At 55.2% G+C, this 25,942-nt stretch overlaps 1 protein-coding gene across 2 annotated transcripts in view; it reads left to right on the top strand.

Moving 5' to 3' along the window:
- NCK2 (NCK adaptor protein 2) overlaps positions 1-25,942 on the top strand; it is a 158,176-nt gene that overhangs the window by 99,460 nt on the left and 32,774 nt on the right. For both annotated transcript variants that reach the window (XM_054727975.1, XM_054727976.1), the window contains exon 3: positions 7,020-7,260. In XM_054727975.1, coding sequence (XP_054583950.1) covers positions 7,035-7,260 — 226 coding nt within the window. In that variant the 5' untranslated portion in view covers positions 7,020-7,034. The remainder of the gene's footprint in view (positions 1-7,019; positions 7,261-25,942) is intronic.

Raw genomic sequence — 25,942 nt, 5'->3', positions numbered from 1 at the left:
CAGACCCTTCAGTCCGTAGGCCGACGCTCTATCCACAGAGCCAAACCGGCTAGGGCCATGCTCATTTTCATAGATGGGTAATTTTTTCTATTTTCTTTTTAAGTCCAGCCTTATTGAGGTAGACTTGATCACTAACATTGTAAGGTGTGTAAAGGGTACATTGTGGTGGTTTGCTATATGTGTACGTTGTGAAAGGATTCCACTCTAGTTAATTAACACATCCATCACCTCACTTATTCATCTCTTCTTCTGGTGAGAACATGTCAGTTCTACTCGTAGCCAATTTCAGTTATAGAATACCGTGTTACCAACCACAGAGCCAGCGTATTTACCCTCGGTCCTCAGGCTCACAGCTGAACGGATCCCTTTTACCTACCTCCCCCACCCCCACAGCACCCGGCGGCCACTTCTACTGTTTCTATGATCGTGGCTTGTGGGGGTGTTTGTCCGTTGCTTACATCTGTCCGGTCACTTCATTCCTGTGGTGTGTTGCAGGTTGGCCTAAGACAGCGTCAATTCTAACTCGTGTAGTTGTTTGAATTTTATTTGTTTCACCATTAATACTGTGTAATGAACGTGGCTTATTAAACTGACGGTGACTCTCCAAAATGAGGGTGCCCCTTCCTCCACAGCCGCCTCCCGGGGTGAGGAATGTCTAGGGCGCCGTGAGGAACAGGACGGGGGCTAAGGTAGCAGCATGTGGTGGTTTGTGTGAATGATGAGTGAAGAATAGCGTTTCCCAGATTTTAGCCCTGGCTCTACTCTGTGCGGTGCCCTAGGCACGCATGCGTGGTGCCGACCTGTAGTCCAGTCCTCGGATCACGGGGTGTCGGGCACCTCACTTAGTACCACTGGGTACAGTGAGATGCTTGGTGATTGACCCTTGAGAACTGGTTGATAAACTCTCATTTTGAGGCATTTTTCTTAATGTACTTTAATGAGGGTTGGTACTTGACTCTGGCTATAAGGATGAAAAAAAGAATAGGTGCCCACTTTTAAAAAAAAAGGATTTCAAAGGTCGTAGATTTATTATAAAGTAAAAAAATGTTTTTGATCCAGTAAGAAGAAGGTTCACTTAAGAACGCCGCCGGCGGAGGGAGCCGGCGAGGCCGGCTTCCTGGTGAGATGGTTCTGGAGTTTGGATCCTAGCTCAGGCCCTTTCTCGCTCTGTGGACTGGACCAGTGAGTGAGTGTCTCCTGCCCCAGGCTCCTGTTCGCTCAGTGTGTCTGTGGGTGACCTGTGCGGAGGTTTGCTGTGAGTGGCTGGGGAGCTAACGTGACGGCAGCTGTCTCGGGTGCTGGGGACGCTGGTCCCCCGTCCGCCTCGCACGTCAGGCACTAGACGGCAGCGTGCTGGCCCGCCCTCTGGAGAAGACAGACGTGTGCTGGGCCAGTGCGCAGGGCTGCTGGGGTGAACCTGGTGCCCCCGGGAAGCGGGAAGAGCTTGGCCCGTCGCAGCTGAGTGAACTTCCTCGGAGCGGGACCGGTCCCGGTTCCTCAGCACACTCCCACTCACATGGCGCGAGTGTGGCATGCTCCGGAAAAGCCCCCACAGGCTCCGGAAAAGCCCCCACAGGCTCCTGCCCATGCCGGCCACACCCCTGGGCATCTGGCAAGTCTTTTATCTGCAACACAACTTGAAACTTGAGTAAAGAATTTATAAGGCATTTTAGTTGCTTCTGAGGCTGCCTCTTTGAGGCCTCCTAATGCAAATGCACTATTTTTAAATATTTGCAAATAAACAACCAGAGGGGAAAACCTTGTCGTAAGTGAGGCAAGCGCTCCTAGGAAGTATTCCTTTCTGGGCTGGCCTTGGCGCCACTCCTCGCTCATTGGTTTCCTGGGGCCGCCGCCGCAGCTGGCCGCAAACCCGGGCTCCGAGGAGCTGCGCCTTCGCCTCGGGCTGGTGTCATGGCAAGCACACACCTGGCCCGACATGGGCACCAGGGACCTGCTGCCCTGGAGGACTGTGCAGTGTGGACGGAGCCTGGTGAGTCCTGACTGAATGGGGAAGGGTCCCTGGGACACAGCCCCCACACGGCAGTGTGCGGCAGTGCGGGTGTCAGTGGGGTCCCTTGGACACAGCCCCCCACACGGCAGTGTGCGGCAGTGCGGGTGCCGGTGAGGACCTGGGACACAGCCCCCCACACGGCAGTGTGCGGCCGCGCAGGTGCCGGTGAGGACCCTGGGACACAGCCCCCACACGGCAGTGCGGGTGCTGGTGAGGACCCTGGGACACAGCCCCCACACGGCAGTGTGGGTGCCGGTGAGGACCCTGGGACACAGCCCCCACACGGCAGTGTGCGGCCGCGCGGGTGCCGGTGAGGACCGTGGCTCCCACCTGCGCCCTCTGTGCTGCTGCGTGCCAGGCTTCCTCCTGCTCCTAGTGAGGCCTGTCACTGCCCCTGTTGTGGAGGAGGCAGCAGGGCCAACGCCGAAGGCAGGACTCCGGCGGGTCCGGGTGACACTGAGCCCCACCCTCTGGAATACGGTGTCTTCGTCTCCCCTGGGCACCCGTGAGGCTGGGCAGGGACTGTGACTCCGCTTCCCAGAAGAAGCTGGAGTCCAGGGTGGACACACGGGGTTCAGCTAAGCTTTGAACCCCAGATTCTTGAGTGCTCTCTTTGCCATTATGGCCGAGTGGTTCAGCTTGATCCCGAGACCTCCGTGGAAGTACCTGTGACCGTTTCTGGATGTTGTAGGAACACAGGCCTTCATGAGGAGCATGTAACCCCGCGAGATGCAGATCACAGGATCGTGTTTAGAAAGAAGATCGGGTCCTAGAAACAGTTCCCAAGGTCTCGGGGGGACCTGCACGCTTGCCCGCCCCCTCCAGAGGGGCCTCCGCGGCCTGCCCAGCCCTGTTGGCAAAGGGAAGAACGACTCGGTGTTGGCCGGAATGCAGGTGCTGGTGTGGGGCGGGGGGCGGTGCTTTACTGCACTTTGAAATGGCTTTAAAGCGGAAACATCCAGAAATACGTCCTGTTTGCTCTTTACTTGAAGTTACTCCCAGGAGTCTTGTACCCATTCTTCTGCTCCTGCCTACACCTTGGTGGCCTGGAGTGCCCTCCTATGACTGTGTTCCGTCCTTCAAGACTGAAATCAGTTTCTCTTTCCTCGTCCCCTTCCCCTGAACCAGTGATGGGCAACCTTTTGAGCTTGGTGTGTCAAACTTTGCCAAATAACTGAGCATAATTCGGGCAGTGTGTCACTTTGAGGAAAACACTAACTCCAAGACTCTAGTCGCAAATATTTCATCCTCAGGAGCAGCAAATGTTTCATCCTCAGGAGCAGCAAATGTTTCGTCCTCGGCATGCGGCCGCGTGTCATCAGAAATGGCTCCGCGTATCAGTGCTGACACGCGTGTCATAGGTTCGCCATCACTGCCCTACACTGTCTTTGACCTCAGCTCCCTGCCCTGTGCCCGCAGCCCCCAGCAGCCCCTGCTTCGTGGCCCCGCATTTATTTTCTCCCTTCCCATCAGGCGCTCTCCTTTCCCACGTGTCCGGGTCCCTGCGGGCAGCGGCCTGGCGTTGGCAGCAGGAGCCTGGGGGCAGCTGTCCTGAGCCACAGCTCTGCTCCTGAGGACGGGGATGCGTCCTGGTTGGCCACGGAGGGTGCGCCTCCAACCAGTCTCCTGACAGAGAGCTCCTCCATGAGGGCGTGGGGGAAGTGTGGGATCAGTGTCAGTTGAGTTTCAGAAGCGGAAGTGTTCGTGGATTGGTTGACCTTCAACCATGTACTCATGATTGCTCAGTGGGGTGCTGTGATTGGCTGACAGTCAGCAGTGCTGGAGCGAGTGGTACTTGGTGGACCTGATGGGGTGAGAGAGCTGTTGATGGTAGCGGTGCGGAGTGAGCACTTGATTGGCTTCAGTGGAGTGAGGTGGCTGTTGATTGGCTGGCCCCTGAAGCTTTTATTTGGATTGGCAGCTGTCACGAGTCCGTTAGAAGAGGTTTAAACCCATTGCTATAGCGACGGAGCAGCCAGCAGTTGCCTAGGACTTTTTACTCGCTGACCTAGAATCCTAGATTTCCTGGATTGGAATAAGTCTATCAAATCACAGGCCACACATTAGACCCTCACCCACCCACCCACCAGAGTGAGCACAGGAGCCCAGATGTGGGAGCCGGCGGACCTGGGCTCCAGTCCTGACTCATTCAACAAGTCACTCAGTCTCTGACCCTGTCTCCTAAAGGGCACCCCCACCCTCCAATGGGGAGCGGTGTTGACCGAGTTTGTGTGTGTCAGGGTCCAGCATACACTCACATTTACTTTCCTAAACCAAACATTTGAGGGGTCCTTCCGGCCGCGGTCTGGCGACCAGGCATGCGGTCCGTGACTCAGGTCCCTGCTCCGGCTGTCAGGGTACGGGTCGTAACATCCGAGCGCAGGCCTCGCTCCTGGAGGTGCTGCTCGTTGCTCTGGGGGAGCCCAGGCACCGCATTCTTCAAGCTCCCGTGCGGGGTCCCCGTGCACTGCCATGGCCACGCCCGGCCAGCTCCGCACCTGAAGTCTTGCAGGAGATGAACACGTGGCTTTGATTGGTCTTACGTGCTGTGCTGTTCTTGTTAGAAACTCTTCTGAAAATTGTGGAGTTAAGAAACAAACCCGGATTTAAATGGGATATTCTCTGAGTCCCATTCCTATTATTGCTCTCATTATTATTAAAAAACAAACAAATAAAATAAAACAAAACTGCCTTATGACTTTCAAAATCTAAGCCGACAGGAAGCCGGGTCAGGATGGAGACAGCGGTGGGCTTGGGTTCTGGAAGCAGGTCGTTGTCTGCCTAAAGGACACGAGCGTGGTGTGAGCTCTGTCCGGTTGGTTGGCGTGTACATTATGCATAAGTTTTATTAAACACTAGAGGCCCAGTGCGTGAGATTCGCCCTCTCACCGTCCAGGAGCCCTCAGGGGATGTCCGACTGATGGCTTAGGCCCCTAAGCCATCAGTCGGACATCCTTAGTACTGCTGCGGAGGCGGGAAAGGCTACCGCCACTGCACTCGCTGCTGAGCCCGGCTTCTGGCTGAGCAGCGCTCCCCCTGTGGGAGCACACTGACTACCAGGGGCAGCTCCTGCATCGAGCGTCTGCCCCCTGGTGGTCAGTATGCATCACAGCGACCGGTCGCTCTGCTGTTCAGTCAATTTGCTTATTAGCCTTTTATTACTTAGGATTGCCTCCTTCCCAAAAGGTTTATTATCTCTAAGTTTTGAACTTAATTTATAACAGAGGAGACCGTGCATTCCTTGTAAACTTCCACAGCATCTGGTAGAAAGCGTCATGTTATCTAACATCGTCTTCATGCCTCCGAGGCATCAAAGTGCACAGGTCGCCTCTCTATAACGTAACGGGAACTCCTTTTTGTCAGAGAGGAACGGGGTTTTAGTGAGTGGTCTTCCCACTATTCCTTCTGTCTAGTTTTGAGGAAACTTCTAGTCAGTTGAAAGACTGAATATGAAATTTTCTTGCTGGAAAATGACTGGGAAGTGTGGCGCTGCTGAAGAGTTGATGGTTACACTCATCTTAGTCCTTCAGGTGTCCCTTTGCTCTTCTTACCCCCAGAATGGACTTCACCGCTCTCTGCATTTGTGGCGTTAACACACCTTTTACTTTGGAATCCGTGTGTATCACAGCTCACTCTCGGTGTTGCGCATTTTACGGGATTGGAGTACCGTGCGGGGCTTTCCCTGAGCCCGGTCTCTGTGCTCTGCCAGTTCACACCCCGCCCGCCTGCAGTTGGAATTGTTGAAGGAAAAGTGAGTCGTGGCATTGTGAAGCACAGCAGGGCAGGCGTACTGTGCAGGGGCTACTGCATGGGAGTGTGTGTGTGTGCGGGGGCGGGGGACGACTGAGCTCAGCTCCCGACACAGGAAGAAGGGGGTCTGCAGCCTGGAGCAGGTGGGAGAGGGCACGCACAGCCCCGGAGGGGAGGAAAGGGCAGCTGGCTGAACGGGCCGGCGGGTGACCAGGCCGAAGCTGGCTGAGGGGGCGGATTTTGGCTAAACCCATGTAGCCTGATTCTTGTTAAACTTGAGCGATGCGAAGATGCATCTGGAAGTACGAACGTCGCGGCTGGTTTGGGACGGGATTCAGAAGCCTGGCTAAGTTTGGTAAGAAGAGCCTCTGTGGGAGAGAGACCCGGTGCAGCCTCCCGGGGGTTCTTTCACTCAGTGACCCCATCGAAGGCTTCCCCACGTGTTTCCAGGGCTTGGTGGCTCATTCCTTTTATCGCTGAGTCTTCTTCCGTTAGCCGGATGGACCGCCGTTTACTCATCAGTTCATCTGCTAAGGACACCTTGATTGCTTCCAAATTTTGGCGATTATGAACAAAGCTGCTGTAAACATCCGTGTGCAGGTTTCAAGAATAATTCTGTGTTTATAAAAAAGCCGCAAAGGTAGTGCAGAGCACTCCGTGTACCTCCCCCCTCCCCCCAGCCTCTCCTAGTGTCAGCGTCTTCCTGCCCACGGCACGCGTGGCCGAGCTGAGCACGTGGCATTGCTGAGCGCACCCGGTAACTGCACTTCATTGGAAGGTCACCAGGGTTTCCCTCACTTTCTGTTTCTGTTTCAGCATCTGGTGCAGGACGCCACGTTGCATTAGCACCACATTTATTTTCATTTTCATTTATAGGAAGAGCTCGAGTGTGTGTTTCTTATTCAATATATTCATGAAATTCAGCATATGCTAAGACAGGGGATGTGCACATCGGGTATACAGAGCTGGTGTTGCTTAATCAGATGAACACATTAATTAGGAAATCGTTGCTTAGAATATTTGGGGAATCTGTTTTTGCCTGTGGCGAAGCATGCAGGAGTCCAGGGTACCAAGGTAAGATCTGTTTGTAAGGCTGCTGGCTCTAAACGAACCCTGAAGCGTGTGGAAGGAAGGCCAGGTTAGGTTGAGGGCCCCCGACCCTGGAGAACACGTTGCCAAGCGGCACCTAAAGCTGCCATGTTAACGTGTCCGCCGAAGCCGGGGAGTGTGTGTGGTCTGACGCGCTGTTCTGCCGCAGGGGACTCCATGAAAGATGACAGAGGAGGTCATCGTGATAGCCAAGTGGGACTACACGGCCCAGCAGGACCAGGAGCTGGACATCAAGAAGAACGAGCGCCTGTGGCTGCTGGACGACTCCAAGACGTGGTGGCGGGTGCGCAACGCCGCCAACAGGACGGGCTACGTGCCGTCCAACTACGTGGAGAGGAAGAACAGCCTGAAGAAGGGCTCCCTGGTCAAGAACCTGAAGGACACGCTGGGTGAGTGCTCGCGGCCCGGGACCCGGGTTAGAGCGAGGGCCCGGGGTGCTCTTTGAGGAGAGAGTGTTCATTATTTGTGTTAAAGAAAAAATAATTGTTTTAAATGTTGACATCCTCCTAGTTGTCTTTTTTCTTAATCTCTGCGAAAGAAGAGGCCAGGATGGAGGGGCAGCGTGTTGGTCCTTTCCGTGAGATTTCCGAGAGTGGAGTCTGGGATAAGCTGACCCCCTGCTCCTCTCCGGCCCCACCTGCGGGCGGGCCTGGAGGGCAGTCCCACCCCGAAGTGCCAGCTGTGCCTGGCTCTGTGCAGAGGGGAGGAGCGGGAGGAGCTTAGGGCTCGGGTGACTTTCACACCACAGTCCTGGGCAGCTCACTCGGTTGGCAACTGGGCGAGCACCACTGTGATGTTGGAGGCCATCGGGGTCACCCAGGTGGGGGCTGCCGGGCTCGGCTCTGGCGGCCTCAGCCAGCTCTCTCCCACATCCGTCTCTTCTCCGGGCCACAGATGGGAGGGCCCACCTGGACTCACCCGAACTTAAGGGACCAACCTTGTTTTGTATCTTGCATGCGTATCAGGCTTGCTTGCAGTGGTTACTGCTTCAGCTTGTGTGGAAGAGTAGCTTTGAGGGCCTTTCTGAGAATAACTGGACTGACCTGGCTTAAACAGAGTCCTAGTTGCCTCCTCGCATGATACCCGGGGCTGTGTCTGAGCCGCTGCTTAATCCTGGAGCGTGTGCTATTGAAATAGTCAGTATGGCCGCCCAGGCTGTGTTTGCTTCAGTTTTTCCTTTTTATCTCTAACAAGAGCATATTTTTTTCATGTAGGGGAGAGTGTGACAGGTGGGAAAACTGAGCATTATACACGGAATGCAGTCGGTATTGCAGAATATTTGTCTTTATTTTATGCAATCTTGGAAAGTCTAATTCTTCAAAACCACTTAAAGCCTGCAGTGTTTTGTGCCGTGGATTAGGTCATGCCCAGGCCTGGAGCGAGAAGCCCGTGCAGGCCTGTGTGGGTCAGAGGTCTGAGGTTCTGAGGCTGAGAGAGAAACCCCGTTTTTCGTGAGCAATCTGATTCTTCCCCACTAAACTGACATCCCTTTGTCTTTGTTCTCCAAGCAAGGCACTGGAAAGAAACATTGCTGTCCTCTGCTTCTACCTCTTAATTAAAGAAATGTAGGCTGCATGAATAGAGAAAACCTGTAAAAGTGCCTGAGCTTAATTTTATTTTTTTTTTCCAATTTCAGCTTTTCACCTGCCAAAGTGCCTTTAAAAAAATTTTTTTTGGATCTACTAAACATTATTGACTTGTTTTGTCTTCTTTCTTATCCATTTTTTAAAAATATATTCTCAAGATTCTAGTGCAGAGCTAGGCTGGCGTGGCTCAGTGGTTAAGCATCAACCTATGAATCAGGAGCTCAGGTTTGATTCCCCATCAGGGCACACGCATGGGTGGTGGGCTTGATCCCCAGTAGGGGGTGTGCAGGAGGCAGTGATCAAAGATTCTCTCTCATCATTGATGTTTCTATCTCTCTCTCCCTCTCTCTTCATCTCTGAAATCAATAAAATATATTTTTTAAAAAGCAAGAAAAAGATTCCAGCGCAGAATGAAATGCCCAGAAACAGAACGAAACACTGGGAAGTAAAATAAGGCAAAGCAAGCCTTCTGAATTATCTAGAAATTCCCTTGAATACATTATTTTTTCCTTCAGTTTTTAGGAGGAGAGAAGACAGAGCTTCAAATGGAAACTATTCACCACAGCTTTTGCCCAGTGTTTAGTTTTTCACGAGCCGTGATCCAGAGCTGTGACCGGTGCCGCGAGCTTGTGTCCGCGGAGGCGGCCAGCGCCCCAGCCAGCCCTGGGGCTGGGGGCTGGGCCCGCGGCCCCGCCCCGACAGATGGCCACCCAGCTCTGCTGGAACACTGCTTCTAAGTCAGCCGGCTCCATTTTTGGAGAACACAGATTGTTAGAAAGCTCTTCCTTAAATAGATTCAGAGTTTGCTTTTCGCTCTCTCCTGTGGCTCATCAGCCCTGAGAGCTGTGCCGAGGGGGGCCGTCTGTGGAGGGACGGCTTTCGGCGGCTGTCTGCACACGGGCACCCGTGGCCGTGGAAGCGCTCGTGCCCAGCGGCATATATTGTGGAAACATAAACTTGTAGCCGGGGCATCGTGCCCGCTAGCAGCAGGCGACACTCAGTCAGGTCGCCATTTCCATCCCGCAGAGCACTCCTCCCTTTGGCGTCTGTCTTTCTGTTGATGGATCCTTCATGCTCAGAGCCCTGCTTTTGTTGGGCAGAGACCTTGTTGCCTCGGCATGAGTGTTTCCCTGCCCTCGAGCAGTATTAGAGAGCGGGAGGCACCCCGACATTTCCCTGCCCTCGAGCAGTATCAGAGAGCGGGAGGCACCCCGACATTTCCCTGCCCTCGAGCAGTATCAGAGAGCAGGAGGCACCCCGACATTTCCCTGTCCTCGGGCAGTATCAGAGAGCGGGAGGCACCCCGACATTTCCCTGTCCTCGAGCAGTATCAGAGAGCGGGAGGCACCCCGACATTTCCCTGCCCTCGGGCAGTATCAGAGAGCGGGAGGCACCCCGACATTTCCCTGCCCTCGAGCAGTATCAGAGAGCGGGAGGCACCCCGACATTTCCCTGTCCTCGGGCAGTATCAGAGAGCGGGAGGCACCCCGACATTTCCCTGCCCTCGAGCAGTATCAGAGAGCAGGAGGCACCCCGACATTTCCCTGCCCTCGAGCAGTATCAGAGAGCAGGAGGCACCCCGACATTTCCCTGCCCTCGAGCAGTATCAGAGAGTGGGAGGCACCCCGACATTTCCCTGCCCTCGAGCAGTATCAGAGAGCGGGAGGCACCCCGACATTTCCCTGCCCTCGAGCAGTATGAGAGAGCAGGAGGCACCCCGACATTTCCCTGCCCTCGAGCAGTATGAGAGCGGGAGGCACCCCGACATTTCCCTGTCCTCGAGCAGTATCAGAGAGCGGGAGGCACCCCGACATTTCCCTGCCCTCGAGCAGTATCAGAGAGCGGGAGGCACCCCGACATTTCCCTGTCCTCGAGCAGTATCAGAGAGCGGGAGGCACCCCGACATTTCCCTGCCCTCGAGCAGTATGAGAGAGCAGGAGGCACCCCGACATTTCCCTGTCCTCGAGCAGTATCAGAGAGCGGGAGGCACCCCGACATTTCCCTGTCCTCGAGCAGTATGAGAGCGGGAGGCACCCCGACATTTCCCTGTCCTCGAGCAGTTTCAGAGAGCGGGAGGCACCCCGACATTTCCCTGCCCTCGAGCAGTATCAGAGAGCGGGAGGCACCCCGACATTTCCCTGTCCTCGGGCAGTATCAGAGGGCGGGAGGCACCCCGACATTTCCCTGCCCTCGAGCAGTATGAGAGAGCAGGAGGCACCCCGACATTTCCCTGTCCTCGAGCAGTATCAGAGAGCGGGAGGCACCCCGACATTTCCCTGTCCTCGAGCAGTTTTAGAGAGCGGGATGCACCCCGACATTTCCCTGTCCTCGAGCAGTATCAGAGGGCGGGAGGCACCCCGACATTTCCCTGCCCTCGAGCAGTATCAGAGAGCGGGAGGCACCCCGACATTTCCCTGCCCTCGAGCAGTATCAGAGAGCGGGAGGCACCCCGACATTTCCCTGTCCTCGGGCAGTATCAGAGGGCGGGAGGCACCCCGACATTTCCCTGCCCTCGAGCAGTATGAGAGAGCAGGAGGCACCCCGACATTTCCCTGTCCTCGAGCAGTATCAGAGAGCGGGAGGCACCCCGACATTTCCCTGTCCTCGAGCAGTATGAGAGCGGGAGGCACCCCGACATTTCCCTGTCCTCGAGCAGTTTTAGAGAGCGGGAGGCACCCCGACATTTCCCTGCCCTCGAGCAGTATCAGAGAGCGGGAGGCACCCCGACATTTCCCTGTCCTCGGGCAGTATCAGAGGGCGGGAGGCACCCCGACATTTCCCTGCCCTCGAGCAGTATGAGAGAGCAGGAGGCACCCCGACATTTCCCTGTCCTCGAGCAGTATCAGAGAGCGGGAGGCACCCCGACATTTCCCTGTCCTCGAGCAGTTTTAGAGAGCGGGATGCACCCCGACATTTCCCTGTCCTCGAGCAGTATCAGAGAGCGGGAGGCACCCCGACATTTCCCTGCCCTCGAGCAGTATCAGAGAGCGGGAGGCACCCCGACATTTCCCTGCCCTCGAGCAGTATGAGAGCAGGAGGCACCCCGACATTTCCCTGTCCTCGAGCAGTATCAGAGAGCAGGAGGCACCCCGACATTTCCCTGCCCTCGAGCAGTATCAGAGAGCGGGAGGCACCCCGACATTTCCCTGCCCTCGAGCAGTATCAGAGGGCGGGAGGCACCTTGACATTTCCCTGCCCTCGAGCAGTATCAGAGAGCGGGATGCACCCCGACATTTCCCTGTCCTCGAGCAGTTTTAGAGAGCGGGAGGCACCCCGACATTTCCCTGCCCTCGAGCAGTATCAGAGAGCGGGAGGCACCCCGACATTTCCCTGCCCTCGAGCAGTATCAGAGAGCGGGAGGCACCCCGACATTTCCCTGCCCTCGAGCAGTATCAGAGAGCGGGAGGCACCCCGACATTTCCCTGTCCTCGAGCACTTTTAGAGAGCGGGAGGCACCCCGACATTTCCCTGTCCTCGAGCAGTTTTAGAGAGCGGGAGGCACCCCGACATTTCCCTGCCCTCGAGCAGTATCAGAGAGCGGGAGGCACCCCGACATTTCCCTGCCCTCGAGCAGTATCAGAGAGCAGGAGGCACCCCGACATTTCCCTGCCCTCGAGCAGTATCAGAGAGCGGGAGGCACCCCGACATTTCCCTGCCCTCGAGCAGTATCAGAGAGCGGGAGGCACCCCGACATTTCCCTGCCCTCGAGCAGTATCAGAGAGCGGGAGGCACCCCGACATTAAGAATATCCACGGCAGAGAGAGACCACCTTTGTCTCGCGGCCGGACGGGACGTGGCGCTGAAGGGGCAGCCCGCCGGCCTCCCAGGGGTCTCTGCTGGAACAGATGGGGCTGAAGTGCCCGCGGCCTCCTGCCTCCTCGCCGGGTCCACGTGCTGTCGGTGACGGTGCGCTCAGATCGATGGTGCAGTCAGCACACTCTCTCCCGTGTGTTAGAGGGGCGAGAACGACTCAGGAGCGACACTGCATCGCTGAGCTGCCGGGCGCGCCTCGTGGCGTCGTCACGTGGGTGATTTGCCTGCTGTGGGAACCTGCCTGCTTCCGCCTCCAGGCTGCGAGTCCCTGTCCCTGGCAGACGCCCGGACTCCCCAGCCTCGCCGTGCCGTAATGTGGTTCCTGTTGTAACTGCAGGCCATGGTAGCTCTGCTAGTTCTCGCCTCCTGGCTTGTCCCCTCAGCTGTATGAGCTGGCAGTGAGTCAGTGTCACCCGTGTCATGCTGGTTTGAGCGCTTTGAGCAAGCAGCACCTTTGACAAAAAGATGTGTTAGGGAAGGATGACCTTTCTTTTCTTTTAATAATTTTTAATCAAATAAAGCGAGCTCTGTTTGCACACAGGCAAGGCACGCACTTACTCTGGACCTCCTCTCGTATCCACCTTAGGTCACGAGCAGTCCGAGCTGCTCCGTGGGTAGCGGCGGCCGGAGGCACCGCCGGTGCGGGCAGCGTAGCTGGTGTGTGGAGGGCCCGGCTGCAGCTCTCGGCTCCGTGTGCGGAGCCTGGTTTATAGAGTCACGGCCCGGCGTCTCCCAGCGCTGAGCTGCATCCTCAGATGGGAGGAAGGGGCCTGGAGGTCTTTTCAAAGCTGTCCCTTCAGGCTACTGGACAGCAGGGTTGGTATCACTTCATGTTAACAGCTAGAACCCACCCCAACCCCAACGGTAAACTCTTCCCGTGGCTCAGCCCAGGTGCTGACCCCGGTCCACACAATGGCACACGCCACCTTCGCCTCTGCTCCCAGGCGCACCAGCCCGTGCCAACCACGTCCTTAGGCGTCTGGAGCCGGGGTGACCTGCCGGTTTGCTGCTGGAGCACTTGTCCCCGTGTGACACACCTAAGGCAGCGAGAACCCCGCAGTGATTAGGGCCCTCTGTGGTCCGAGCCGGACTCCTCACCGCTGACCAATGTCCCACGGCCCTGGCCCTGCGCTGGCTTGAGGAGGGGGTGGTCCTGTGGGACATTCACGCGGTTCCAGAGGCCCGTGGATGCTAGGATGGACTTCGGAAGGGCCGAGTGGCTTCCCCGGGACGCACTGCTAGTCGTGGGGCTGAGACAGAGATGGGACTTCGCTGACATTGAGGCTTTTACTACACCCAGGCCGACGTCCGGGTTCAGTGTCTGGGCCTCGGCGAGGACTCTGGCAGAGACGGGCACTGAGAATGTGAGAGGAAATCTTAGTGATGACAAGTTTTCTATTTTAGCGCTGAAACACGTATCAGTAAACTCAAACGGGGTCCCGAGTTACACGGTGGTACTACCAGGCCACGTTAGTTCCCTGATTTTGGTGGTTGTGTGGTGGTCCTTGCTGTGGAAATACGCGCAGTGTTCACGTGACGGGATGCCGCGCCGGCACTCCCTGGGCACGGCGGAGGGAAGGCAGCGTTCCGTTCAGCTCCCATCTTCTCCAGCGTCAGAGCGGCATGGAGCTCACGCCGGGATATCGCGTGGCTCGTGGGGACGTGTCTGCGCGGCTACAGTGCTGCAGGGCCTTAAACGTGGCCTGAGCCTCTCGGAGCGCAGGGCGCCCTGAGGATCTGCCACGATCGGACCGTAAACGTGAAGATAACACCTGGTCTGAACATGTCCAACTGGTTCTCCTTCCAGTGGTCTCCCCAGCGCCGGACCCAGAACAGCTGCAGCACCTGCAGGTCTCTCCCTATCGCCAGCTCGCCCGGGAGGAAACCCCTGCCTGTGGGACCAGCCCGGACAGCGTGGGGCGGTTCAGTCTGCACCTTTTGTTATAGGGCGACAGGAAGAGCGTGGTCAGAACAGCGTCCTGGGCTCGCGGCCTCCGGTTGGACGGGTGCAGGCCTGTGGGTCTTTGCTGAGAGGATGCTTGTCCTCAGCAGGCCCAGCCCGGGGCTGGTGACTCGTGATGAATGAAAGCGGGTCGTCCGTGCTGCACCTGCGCCTGGGCCAGCCCCTGAGTTCAGTGGTGCCTTCCTCACTGTCCCTGGGAGCCCCTTCTAAGCCACGTCATTCCCTCCGAGTGGCCTTGGCAAGCAGACATTCTGTGGGATCAGCACGGCGTGACGGCATGTTTGGGTCAGAGCTGGGAGCCTGGCCGACACTGCTTCCTCTGGCGGGACGTGGAGAAAGCAGGAGGCGTGTCTGGGAAGGGACGCAGGCTCCCATTCGCAGACTCCCGCGAAGTGGCACTGCCCTGCTCTTCCCCTGGGAACGGCTGCCCCGCGTGCAGTTCAGGCCTCTCCCATCTTCCAGGAAGCAGCGCAGTAATTTGAAATTACTGTTCAAATCCAGGCTTTGCCGCGTACCGGATGAGCGGCTGGGCAGCTGTGGAGAGCTGAGCCTCTGTAAAGTGGTTAAGGGACACCTGTCTGGTGAGATTGGTGAGCATCGAATGCGGTCGTCACGTAAAGAATACTGGGGCTGAGTCGAGACTTGAGCGAGGAGGTGGGGCTTTAATTGCAGGAGGAGAACACACGTGAAGACACTGAAGGACATGGAGCCCGCTGACTGGCATGAGGGGGACGTTGGGGAGTCCTGAGTGACTGGGCTGCGCCATATGGCGAAGGCCCTGACCACGAGGCCTGATGGTATTTGAAAAAAGACCCCCCCAGAGGTTTCCCCCCGGGACAGAGGAGCCCACCTTCAGGGTGGATGGTGGGTTTCCGATCCTGCTGGTCAGGAGGGGCCTGGAGGGCGCCAGTCGGCCAGCAGGAGGCTGAGGACGGAGCTCGGAGCCGCTGAGGGCCTGAGCCCAGCAGTGGGAATGGCGGGTGGCCGATCAGAAGGATTTTGAAGGAAAAACCCAGGATCTGTGTTGAATGGGTGTGGAACAGCTGGAAGGATTAGTCACACGTGTTTTTTGTTGTTTTTCAACATTTTCTTTATTGATTGATTTGAGAGCAAGGGAGGGAGAGAGACAGAGACAGAGACAGAGACATGGACGTGTTGTTCCACTGGTTTATGCATTCATTGGTTGCTTCTTGTACGTGTCTTGACTGGGTATCGAACCCACAGCCTTAGCGTATCGGGATGGGGCTCTGAGCTAGTGAAGCCTGAATGAGTGACCAGCAGGACGACTGAGAATGAAGGAAGCAGGACGAGACACCGGGCCCTGAGCACAGACCTACTTGAGCTGGAGGTGAGGGCAGGCCATTGAGTGAATGAATCCCAACTTTAGGAGACGCCGAATTTAGATTTTTGTCATAATGCGCTTCCTATGTTTAAGTGACTTCCTGGCTTTGGACGTCTATACAGATGGTTTTCCTGAGGGCCCGCAGCAGAGACCCTACACTTCGAAGCAGCTTGTGGTGGGCCCAGCCCGAGCCCAGGCTCCCAGGCTCCCAGCCTCCCCAGCCCACATTCCTTGTAGAAAAGTGTGGCCTGCACACCCTGAAGCCAAATAAAAGCTAACACCGCAGAAAAATTCAAATCAAGACTCCGGAACTGCTTTTATATGCATTTTTCCAGCGTGGCCAGTAATAATGATTTCTCTCTGATTTTGCCAGATACTGTGCTGGGTGCCTGCATTCATTTTTGTTTAATCTTCTCAACAATCCTAAGAGGAACATAATCATTTTTATGTGAAAAAACAATTGAGACTCAGAGTTCAGTGCTGTGCCCAGGAGCACGGTGGGACTCCGACCGGGCGTGCCTGGCTGCAGCTGCTGCCGGTCCTGCGGGGCCTGGGGCTCGGCTGGCCTGGAGGTGGGGATGGCGCCGCTCGGCGTGGATATGGTGAACCAGTCACGCCTAAGGTCCACGCCCGCAGCCGGTTGGGTTTCCACCCTTGCTGTGGCCCCTCCGATGCCAGGGCCAGCTCCTCCGCTGAGCACTGCTGCTCCCTGCCCCCAGGGAGTCACTTACTGACGACCGACTGGTTCCTTACGATTCGGGGGAGTGGGAGCCATTAATTAAAATGACGCAGGAGCTGCAAGTCCCAGGCACATAGCTCCTTTCTCGTACATTGATTTTTACTTTGGCGCCGCTTTTGTCCGCAGCAAACACACACTGGCTGCCGCGCGCAGTGTTGTGGTCATCTCTGTCACGCAGGGTTCTTTGTACGACGCAGGTTTCTGCACGCAGCATCTCAGGATCTCTGTCTCCGAAGTGCCTGCGTCCTAGACGGTCATTCATTTTAGACAGGCATACTTACTTTTTCTTTTTAAAGGGGAGAATTAAAAAAAAATCCCCTATGATCTCATCACTCAGAAGTGCTTCTGTGCCTGTCACCATTGTGTCTGTTTGCTCAGTGTTTATACACATGTATAATCAAAACCGCGTTGCATAGGCAGGTGGCTCCCTGCTGTTATCCGTACCAGCTGCCCCAGGCCAGGTGGTCCAGAAAAGACCCAGCCTTTCTGCGGGGGGGCCCGGCGTGCGGGGAGGAGATGGAGTGAGCACGCTGGCACACGCTGCCTGGCTCGCCAGAAGCTCACGTGTTCTGTGCATTTTATAAACCACGTAGGAGGAGACACGAATCTTTAAGGCACATCTGTCTTAGAAGGAGTTTGTTTTCTTGGGTTGAATGTTCTTCAAGAATAGAAAATTACTGTTAATCCTGCATGTCGCTTAAGCCAGTGGTCGGCAAACCACTGCTCGCGAGCCACATGCCCGCGGTTTGCCGCTCTGTTGACGAATGAGTTTGCCGACCGCTGGACTAGACTAAATGTTACTGTGTAGTTGGAAGCTGTGAGGATTAGGCAATTGTGGCATATTGTGTGCAGAGAGGTAAAGGGTATGACAGTGGTCGGCAAACTCATTAGTCAACAGAGCGGCGAGCCGCGGTTCGAGAGCCGCGGTTTGCCGACCACTGGCTTAAGCAAATTTCGTAAACTGAGTCACTCTCTAAGCAACCAAGTCTTCAAGTCAAAAAAGAATACAAGGCCACACCACTCAATGACCGTTTGTATGTAATGTAAGAAGCGTAAGATAATCTCAATATGATTTCTTTATTTGTTTAGTTTTATTTAACAAATATATGAAAAGGACCTTGACAATTTCTAACCCTCATTAGGGTGTTATCACTGTAAATTAAAAAACTCGATTTCCTTATAAAAATTAAGACAGTTTTACTGTGAACTAAGAAAGATATGTGGCTACTAATCACAGTTCTTCCAGCCCACACTTCAGCTCTGTACTTGATACATGTAAAAGCAGGGCTTCAACACTTGATCTCATTTTCATTTAAACTTTCAACTTCAACAGATTATCTCTTCCACGTGAAGACAGGGACTCTGTGGTCCCCGGGTTGCACTTACCTTTCGTTCCCTGTTGTATACCCCGCCCTGGTGAGGACACGCATCGCGTATCAGGTGTGATGACTCAGAGTTCTGTCCTGTGGGCTTGTTCACGGGAGAAACGCCTGCGACGCCGACGTATTGCCCACCTAACACGGAAACGTTCAGCGACTGTGGAGCCGACCACCAAAGTGGACGTGGATTTCTTTTTGTATAAAATAAGCGTCCGGGTAGTTAGAACCAACAATGTAAAGCAGCTAACAACAGGCTAGTGGGAGATACTTAGGAAATAGAGACCGTGTTAAAAAGAATGCTAATGGGAGAAAAGCCCGGACGGACTGGGAAATGGTGAGGGTCTGTACCCCATAAGGTGAAGGGAAGGGTGTGCAGGCTTCTGTGGCTTCGTGAAACCACATTGCTCTGTCCCCTGGGCCGAGTGGTCCCCTCGTGTCCTGGGGAAGGGCAAGAACCTCAGGTAACATCTTTCCCAGCAACTGGCATCTTGGTTGCTTCTTGTTAAAATTATCGTAACCACGTCTGTTTTCTAAAGAGCATAGAAAACACCCTTTCCTGAGGGAAGAGTTACTCAGAGCCTTCCGTTTTTTGTGGGGTTTTTTTTGTTGTTGTTGTTCAATTTTCATTTTTATTTTAAACTTTTTGGCAAGAACCACCGCGGCAGGCAGTGTCACGGTTTTCTTTGGCATCAGAACGGGTTTGAAGATGCCTTGGTTCCCGGGATCACTGACCGTCCGGAGGCCTGTGGTCAGTCACTCGCGGAGAGCCTTCAGTTTTAGAACACAGAAACGTGAACTCAGAATGCCCAGAAATTCAAATCCTCCTACCAGTGCAGTTCTGACTGCGTTTCCCATATGGCACTCTCTTTTTTAGACCCTGTCCATATGCCCCGAATGTTCCTTTTCTCTGTTACATGTTCCTGTGTGTCCGCTGGGGACAGGCGTGGGGCGCACAGGGGCCCTGGCATGTGCTGTGGTGCTTGCACAAGGCCGGCACTGCCCCTGCCGCCGCCTCCCGGAGCCGCTGCCCCGCACCCCGCTCCGCACGGTCTGTGGGGGCTTCGCCAGGCGGGCGGTGTTTCTCTGCACGTCAGCCTACGTCTCCCCAGTCCTCTTGGGTCCAGAAGTCAGTCCCCGGGACCAGCCCCTTCCGGCTGCCAGTGCTTTCTCCCCGCCACAGCTCAGCACTGCCCTCTCTGCTCCCGGGCACAGGCCGTGAGCACCCGAGTCTCCGAGCCGGAGCCGCCTGCAGGCAGCTCTTCGCAGCATTTTAAGGCCCTGGCTGCCTGGGTGGAGCCGTCCTGCGGCGGCTGTGTGCAGAGTATCTCACTTGATTTTGCTTTTTTGGTGTTGTTTTCGCACTTTTTGTTTTTTTAAGGAGTAAAGCAGTTGATTGTCTAAGTTGAAAAATTTGCAGGTGGATGTGTAGGAGTAGAGCATGAATTAGTACTGAAATGAGCTGTTCTTCTGCTACTAATTTACGTTGACTCATTCTTTAATGTTTCATCTAAGAGCTAAGAAAAGCAGAGAGTGATGGCTGTGAAAAGCAAGATGGCTGTGAGGCTCCAGACTTGTGTTCCTCCGGGGGCTTTGTCATAGCCTCACACGTCCAGTCCAGTGGAAAGGTGACGTGCAGCTGAGAGCCGGGCTGTGTGTAGACCAGATGCCGGGAAGGGCCCTGGAGACAGCCTGGCCCAGAGCTTTCCTCTGAAAGTCAGGCAGGCTCAGTGCTGTCCCGGTCTTCACAGCTGAGGCAGGTCCCGGCTGGCGCGTCCACAAAGCCACACCGATGTACGGCCAAGAGCTGCAGGCAGGGGCCCGGTCCCCTCCATGCCCGCCCCCGGAGCGCAGGCAGGAGCCCGGTCCCCTCCGTGCCGGCCCCCGGAGCGCAGGCAGGGGCCCGGTCCCCTCCGTGCCCGCCCCCGGAGCGCAGGCAGGAGCCCGGTCCCCTCCGTGCCGGCCCCCGGAGCGCAGGCAGGGGCCCGGTCCCTCCGTGCCGGCCCCCGGAGCGCAGGCAGGCAGGAGCCCGGTCTCCTCCGTGCCGGCCCCCGGAGCGCAGTCAGGAGCCCGGTTCCCTCCGTGCCGGCCCCCGGAGCGCAGGCAGGAGCCCGGTTCCCTCCGTGCCGGCCCCGGAGCGCAGGCAGGAGCCCGGTCCCTCCGTGCCGGCCCCCGGAGCGCAGGCAGGCAGGAGCCCGGTCTCCTCCGTGCCGGCCCCCGGAGCGCAGTCAGGAGCCCGGTTCCCTCCGTGCCGGCCCCCGGAGCGCAGGCAGGAGCCCGGTCCCCTCCGTGCCGGCCCCGGAGCGCAGGCAGGAGCCCGGTCCCCTCCGTGCCCATCCCCGGAGCGCAGGCAGGGGCCCGGTCCCCTCCGTGCCCGCCCCCGGAGCGCAGGCAGGAGCCCGGTCCCCTCCGTGCCCGCCCCCGGAGCGCAGGCAGGAGCCCGGTCCCCTCCGTGCCCGCCCCCGGAGCGCAGGCAGGGGCCCGGTCCCCTCCGTGCCCGCCCCCGGAGCGCAGGCCGGAGCCCGGTCCCCTCCGTGCCCGCCCCCGGAGCGCAGGCAGGAGCCCGGTCCCCTCCGTGCCCGCCCCCGGAGCGCAGGCAGGGGCCCGGTCCCCGCCGTGCCCGCCCCCGGAGCGCAGGCAGGAGCGAGCCCGTGACTCCACAGGGCCTGCGTCTCGGTGACCAGTGTTGCCTGTTGAAGGCAGCGTGTGGCCTCCCAGCCTTGCTGCCTGCTCTGACTTGGAAATGGGGCTTTCGCTCCGGCATGAAGGCCCACTTTGCGTTGTTGAGCATCCTCTCGGTGCCTGTCCGTGCCGTAGCCAAGAGCAGGAGTGGGAGACCTGCCCCGGCACGCTTCAGGGAAAGAAGAGCTGTGGCACCTCAGTTGAGAAAGCACCACCTGTCTGTCCCATTGGCCCTGCCTTTGTCCTCAAGGGGAAAGGCAAACGGTTAGATGACGTAATGATGGCACTGAGCACATGTCAGCTGCCGTTTGGGCTCTTGCTGGGTACCAGACACAAGGCTAAGGCCCACGAGTGTCACGGCCGTCCTTGGAACCGAGGAGTAGAGACCTTCGACTGGCCGAGGTCTGACGCTGGTCGGCACAGAGGCTGGGCGTGGTGTGTGGTCTGAGGAAGTTGGCGGGAGCCTTTGCCCGCCCCTGGCCCCTGCATGGATAGGCTGCCCCGTTCTCATCTTCCTTTATTTGGCACGTTTGTTTACCTGGGTGTGGTCTGGGGAAGATGCATGTACTAAACTTGCCAGAGGGCTGACATGTTAATATTGCAGAATGTCAAATACTGCCATGTCTCGTACACCCTTTTGCATATTAAAAAATGCTTGTGCTGATGGATCCAGTACATGTGTTGAGAAGTATTAAATATGTATTGTTCATTAAAATTTTAAAAGAATTCTCTTCATTGGCATCTGTTGCCATTTGACTTTCACATTTGATGGAGAGTTCTGTACTTCCAAACCATGTTGTTCAGACTAAATATTCAGTCATGTTATTTGCCTGCCTGCTCACAGATGAACGGGCTTTCTCATGAGCAAGGATGGAAATTCCAGTCCAGAGTCCTGGACACAGGGACCTGTGTGTGGTGGGCCCTTTGACCCTGACCCCTGACCCTCTGAGCTAGTCCTCTGACATCTGCCTACTGGGGGGGGGGGGGTGGTCCTAGGGATGGGGACTAGCTCCTTTGTCCCTCCTTCAACTGGCAGCCCCTCCCCAGTCAGTGTGAGTTTGCCTCAGAGATGGCAGCTCCTTGCAACCTAGGAGTTGCCTTCTCCCCCCCTCCCTCCCTCCGCCCCCTCCCTCCCTCCCCCCCCTTCCCCCCTCCCTGTTCTTGGGACAACACCTGAGATGCACATGCCTAGGAACGATGGAAGGCAGTCTCCTCCATTCATTCCAGTTTGGGGGCGAGCAGAGAGGGGGTGCTTCAGGAACCAGTGTACCTTGGACCGCTCAGACACAGCCCAGCTAGAGCTGGGCCTTCCACCCTGGCCTCTGGCCTCACGGGTGCGAGTGTCCGGCACACAGGGGGTCTCACGGTTCTGTTGAAGGGGGAGGAAGAAAGAGTCGTTGGGAGGGCTTGGTGTGCACTTGGGCGGGGGGAGAAGGTGGGGGGGGGGCGGTTTGCTGGGTGCAACATCAGTCTGCTCCTAAGTAGTCTTGTCAACAGTCCTGGCAACACAGGCGGGTGCCCCCGGAGGTCAGTCTGGAAGGATGGAGGAGTGTGTGACATAGTGGTGATGAGACAGAGTGGAGTTTATCACCTGAGCAAGCATCTATTGAATGCCAGGCCCTGAGGCCACAAAGGGACTAAGATGGGCTTTCTCCGGGAGGTAGAGGCAGTGCAGTGAGTGGGTGCTGAGTAGAGGTGGGTGGGTGCTCCTGAGGCTGCGGGTGGGGAAGGCTGAGCTTCCCCTGATAAGCCGGGGTGTTCCCACGGGCCAGATGCCTGCGACCCGGTCAGAGGCGTGCGGATTGACTCAGCTGGAAGAGACCCTGGCTTTCACTTTTAGAAGCTGCATGTTAGCCGCTAGAGGACGGTTTCCAGGCCCAGCGTCAGGTTCAGCTTCCCTTGTTCCCACCACATCCTGGCTGTGTCCCCTCTTGTTGTCAGGACCTTACAGAGTGGGTGGGGCTGCTGGGGCACCCCTAAGGCTGGGGCACCCCTAAGACTGGGGCACCCCTAAGGCTGGGGCACCCCTAAGGCTGGGGCACCCCTAAGGCTGGGGCACCCCTAAGACTGGGGCACCCCTAAGGCTGGGGCACCCCTAAGGCTGGGGCACCCATAAGGCTGGGATTTTTTTTAAATTACTTTATTGATTAAGGTATCACATATTTGTCATCAACCCCCCCCCCCCATTCCCATCCCAAACTCCCCCACACGCATGCCCCCATCCCCCTGTTGTCCGTGATCACTGGTTAGGCTCATATGCAAGCACACAAGTCCTTTGGTTGATCTATCTCCCTTGTCCCCACCCTCCCCTACCTTCCCTCTGAGGTCTGACAGTCTGATCAATGCTATTCTTGTTCTTCAGTCTATGTTGTTCATCTTTCCCCCTAGATGAGTGAGCTCATGTGATACTAGGAATACACTTATAGGAGCCGAAAATGAGACAAGCAATAATGGTTATGCTGAGAGGCAAATGAATCAGTCTATAGTGAGTTTCTTTCTGGGCCAACAGTTCTTTTGAGTCCCGATTTCTATGTCCAACAGTTGTTTATGTGTACATAACAGCAATGATATTTTAGTTCTGGATGGTGGACAAATGGTGGTAATGCAGGTCCGACCCTCTCTGGTTTGGTCCTGAGCAACCTGCAGTGACACACAGCTGCTGACTGCTAGTATGCGTCGTCAGCATCTTCCATCTCTGGACTTCCATCTCTGTTTCTCTTTCCTGAGCAACCTGCAGTGACGCACAGCTGCTGACTGCTAGTATGCGTCGTCAGCATCTTCCATCTCTGGACTGTTTCTCTTCTGACTTCATGGCTGGAGCACTCCTGTCAGTTCCTCTCTGTTGCAGGAATCCACATGTCTCGGAGTTGTTTTCTGAAAATATACAAACATATTCTCGACCAAAAGTTAATAAAGGAATATTTTCTATAAATTTGACTTGCGATCCTTTTTCATTTTTTTGCCCAAACGATTTTCCTTTGGCTTGTTTTGACACCATGTATGTTTTACCTGGGTGTCTTGCTGTTAGCATTACAAATGAAAGTTAATTTTCTAAAGTAAAAATTTTCTAGATGTAATTTACTTACAGGATATTTTTCCTTACATGATATTCTTCTACTATTCCCCCTTTTTTGGTTTAAATATTGGGAGGCTTTTGGAAATTTTATGCTGTAATCTTGATAGCTTTTAAATTTTACTTTTTTGCACTAAAATGTGACTGCTTTAGGTTCATTATATGTTATGCAATTTTACCATGAGATGAACTACCAATAAAAATTTTAGTTAACACTTTAGGAACAGCGTTTTTGTCCAGTACAATTGATTTTTCTAGAATATTCAATTAGCCAATTTAAATTAGTCTGAAAACTTGACTACTATTTTACTGTCAAATTTAATACTCTAACAACCATCTTGTTTTACCCTGTAATTATTAGTGGAGAGGATTATTTGCCTTCTTGAGTAGGCCCTGAGCATTCCTGGTGCTAGGCTGGATTTAGATATCATAGACCCCAGTTCCCCGGATCATGGGTGCAAGACATCTCCATCAAGTCTTGTTGCAGTGAGAGGGCATTTGCTGTCGGCCAAGTCTCTGTTACCTGGGTCCCAATTTGAGCTGGGCATGTGAAGCTGAGCAGCCATGGGGGCAGGAGATCTCCTTCATCAAGGGTGAGGGTTCAGGCCCCTGCAAACTTGGGGGGTGAAGGTCTGTGCCCCACCTCTCTTGACCCCCAAGTTCTCTCCTGATGGCCCCTATGCGACTGTGCCCGTCTTAGGTTGTTCCTTCCCTGAGGAATCTTACTCGTCTCTGGCTAACCAGCCATGGGATTTTTGTGAATGAACTTGGTGCCCAGAGAGGGACATGGAAGACCCAAAAAGCTGTCCTTTATCTGGGAAGTGGTTAGGAACTCAGATTTCTTCTGGAAGCATCTCCAGTTCCTAGCGGTGAGTCCATGGTGTCAGGTAAATGTTCTGCCAGTGTGACGCTCAGAAGAAAGTTGGGCTGACGAGCTCTTTGCTTTGCCCGACTCAGTTCTGCCAGCTGCGGGGGGACATGTCTTGGCTGCTGCCTGCCCTGCCCTCCAGCCCCATGTCCCACTCCAGGGGTGGCCCGAGGCCTCCTTCACACCTCGCTTACAGCCCGGTGGCCTGTCTTCTCTTCTGCACACACGTCCTCCCTTCTCCAGCAGTTAGCATCCTGAGCCCCTGTGTGACGAAAGGAGTGGATGCTGACTGCAGCAGCTGAGTCTGGCCTTGTCTGAAATCGTCCTAGACCCGTGGTCGGCAAACTGGGGCTCTCGAGCCACATGCGGCACTTTGGCCCCTTGAGTGTGGCTCTTCCACAAAATACCACGGCCTGGGCGAGTCTATTTTGAAGAAGTGGCGTTAGAAGAAGTTTAAGTTTAAAAAATTTGGTCTCAAAAGAAATTTCAATCGTTGTGCTGTTGATATTTGGCTCTGTTGACTAATGAGTTTGCCGACCACTGTGCTAGACTGATGAGCCTGCCCCAGTCTCTTGGCTGCCCTGGAGTGTCTCCGACAACCACGCCTAAGAAACTGGCCACAGGGAAGCCATCTGGGCCCTCCCGAGCCAAATCTGGGGCCTTAGAACACCGAGGTTAGAGGTATTGGTGCCGAGGCCTGATGTCCATCCAGTGTCACAGAGTTCTCTTTATGGTTCCTGTGGCGGTAAATATGTTAATCCCAAGATTCTGTGGGTGTAAGAAACACGTGCACCAGCCCAGCGGCTGGTTAGTCCTGGCCAGTGGTTATGTCTGTCCCTCCACCAGCACCCACCTCACTCCCACACCCAAACCTGGCTGCTTGCCGAGCCCAGGAAACCTCGATTTTGCAGGCCTCGGTTTAACGGACTTCAGATCTAACAGACCGCATTCCCAGGATGTCATGTGAAAATTAACACCCTGTTAATCTTTAAATGCTTTTAACCAAGATTTGCTTATAATTAAATTAACAGGCTATATTCTTGTTATTAATTCACTGTTATTTTTAACCAATTTTAGTGACTAGGCCATATGTTGGAAAAAATACTGTAGTAATTTCGCTGACATAAATAAATATTACATATCTACAACTATAGTCTATGTATTTAAATCCAGGGCTGCTGCTCATAGTGTTAGGGACTGATTAGCCGGTGATCACACCGCCTCGTGCATGGTAAGGGGTGCTGTTGTCACGGGGCGTGACTTCTGCAGCCGTTTAACTGCGTTGGCCCGTGTTCCACGTGCGCTAGGCCACGCCCAGCCTGTGCATTTGTTTATTCGAGGTGACAGGTGAACGCACGCATTGACTAGGCCTATTCAGTATAAATTTAAAATTACTGTAATGCATACAGGAAGCTTTTCTGTGAAACGGAACTTTTCCTACTTACTTTTAATCACACAGACACATCTACATAAGTCAGTGTAGGTAAACTAACTAATTTGTCCATGTTTTTAACATACCCATTCGGAAACCCTGCTTCATCATGTCCGGCCTTTGACGTTCACGGACACCCCTGCCCGAATTAGCCCGTTATATCGAGGAGTTACTGTGTTGCTGCGCCCTTTTCAACT

This window comes from Eptesicus fuscus, chromosome 16 (genome assembly GCF_027574615.1).
Source record: "Eptesicus fuscus isolate TK198812 chromosome 16, DD_ASM_mEF_20220401, whole genome shotgun sequence".
In the NCBI taxonomy this organism is placed as follows: domain Eukaryota; kingdom Metazoa; phylum Chordata; class Mammalia; order Chiroptera; family Vespertilionidae; genus Eptesicus; species Eptesicus fuscus.
The sequence above is the reverse complement of the archived record's forward strand: the minus strand, read 5'-3'. Positions and strand labels throughout refer to the sequence as shown.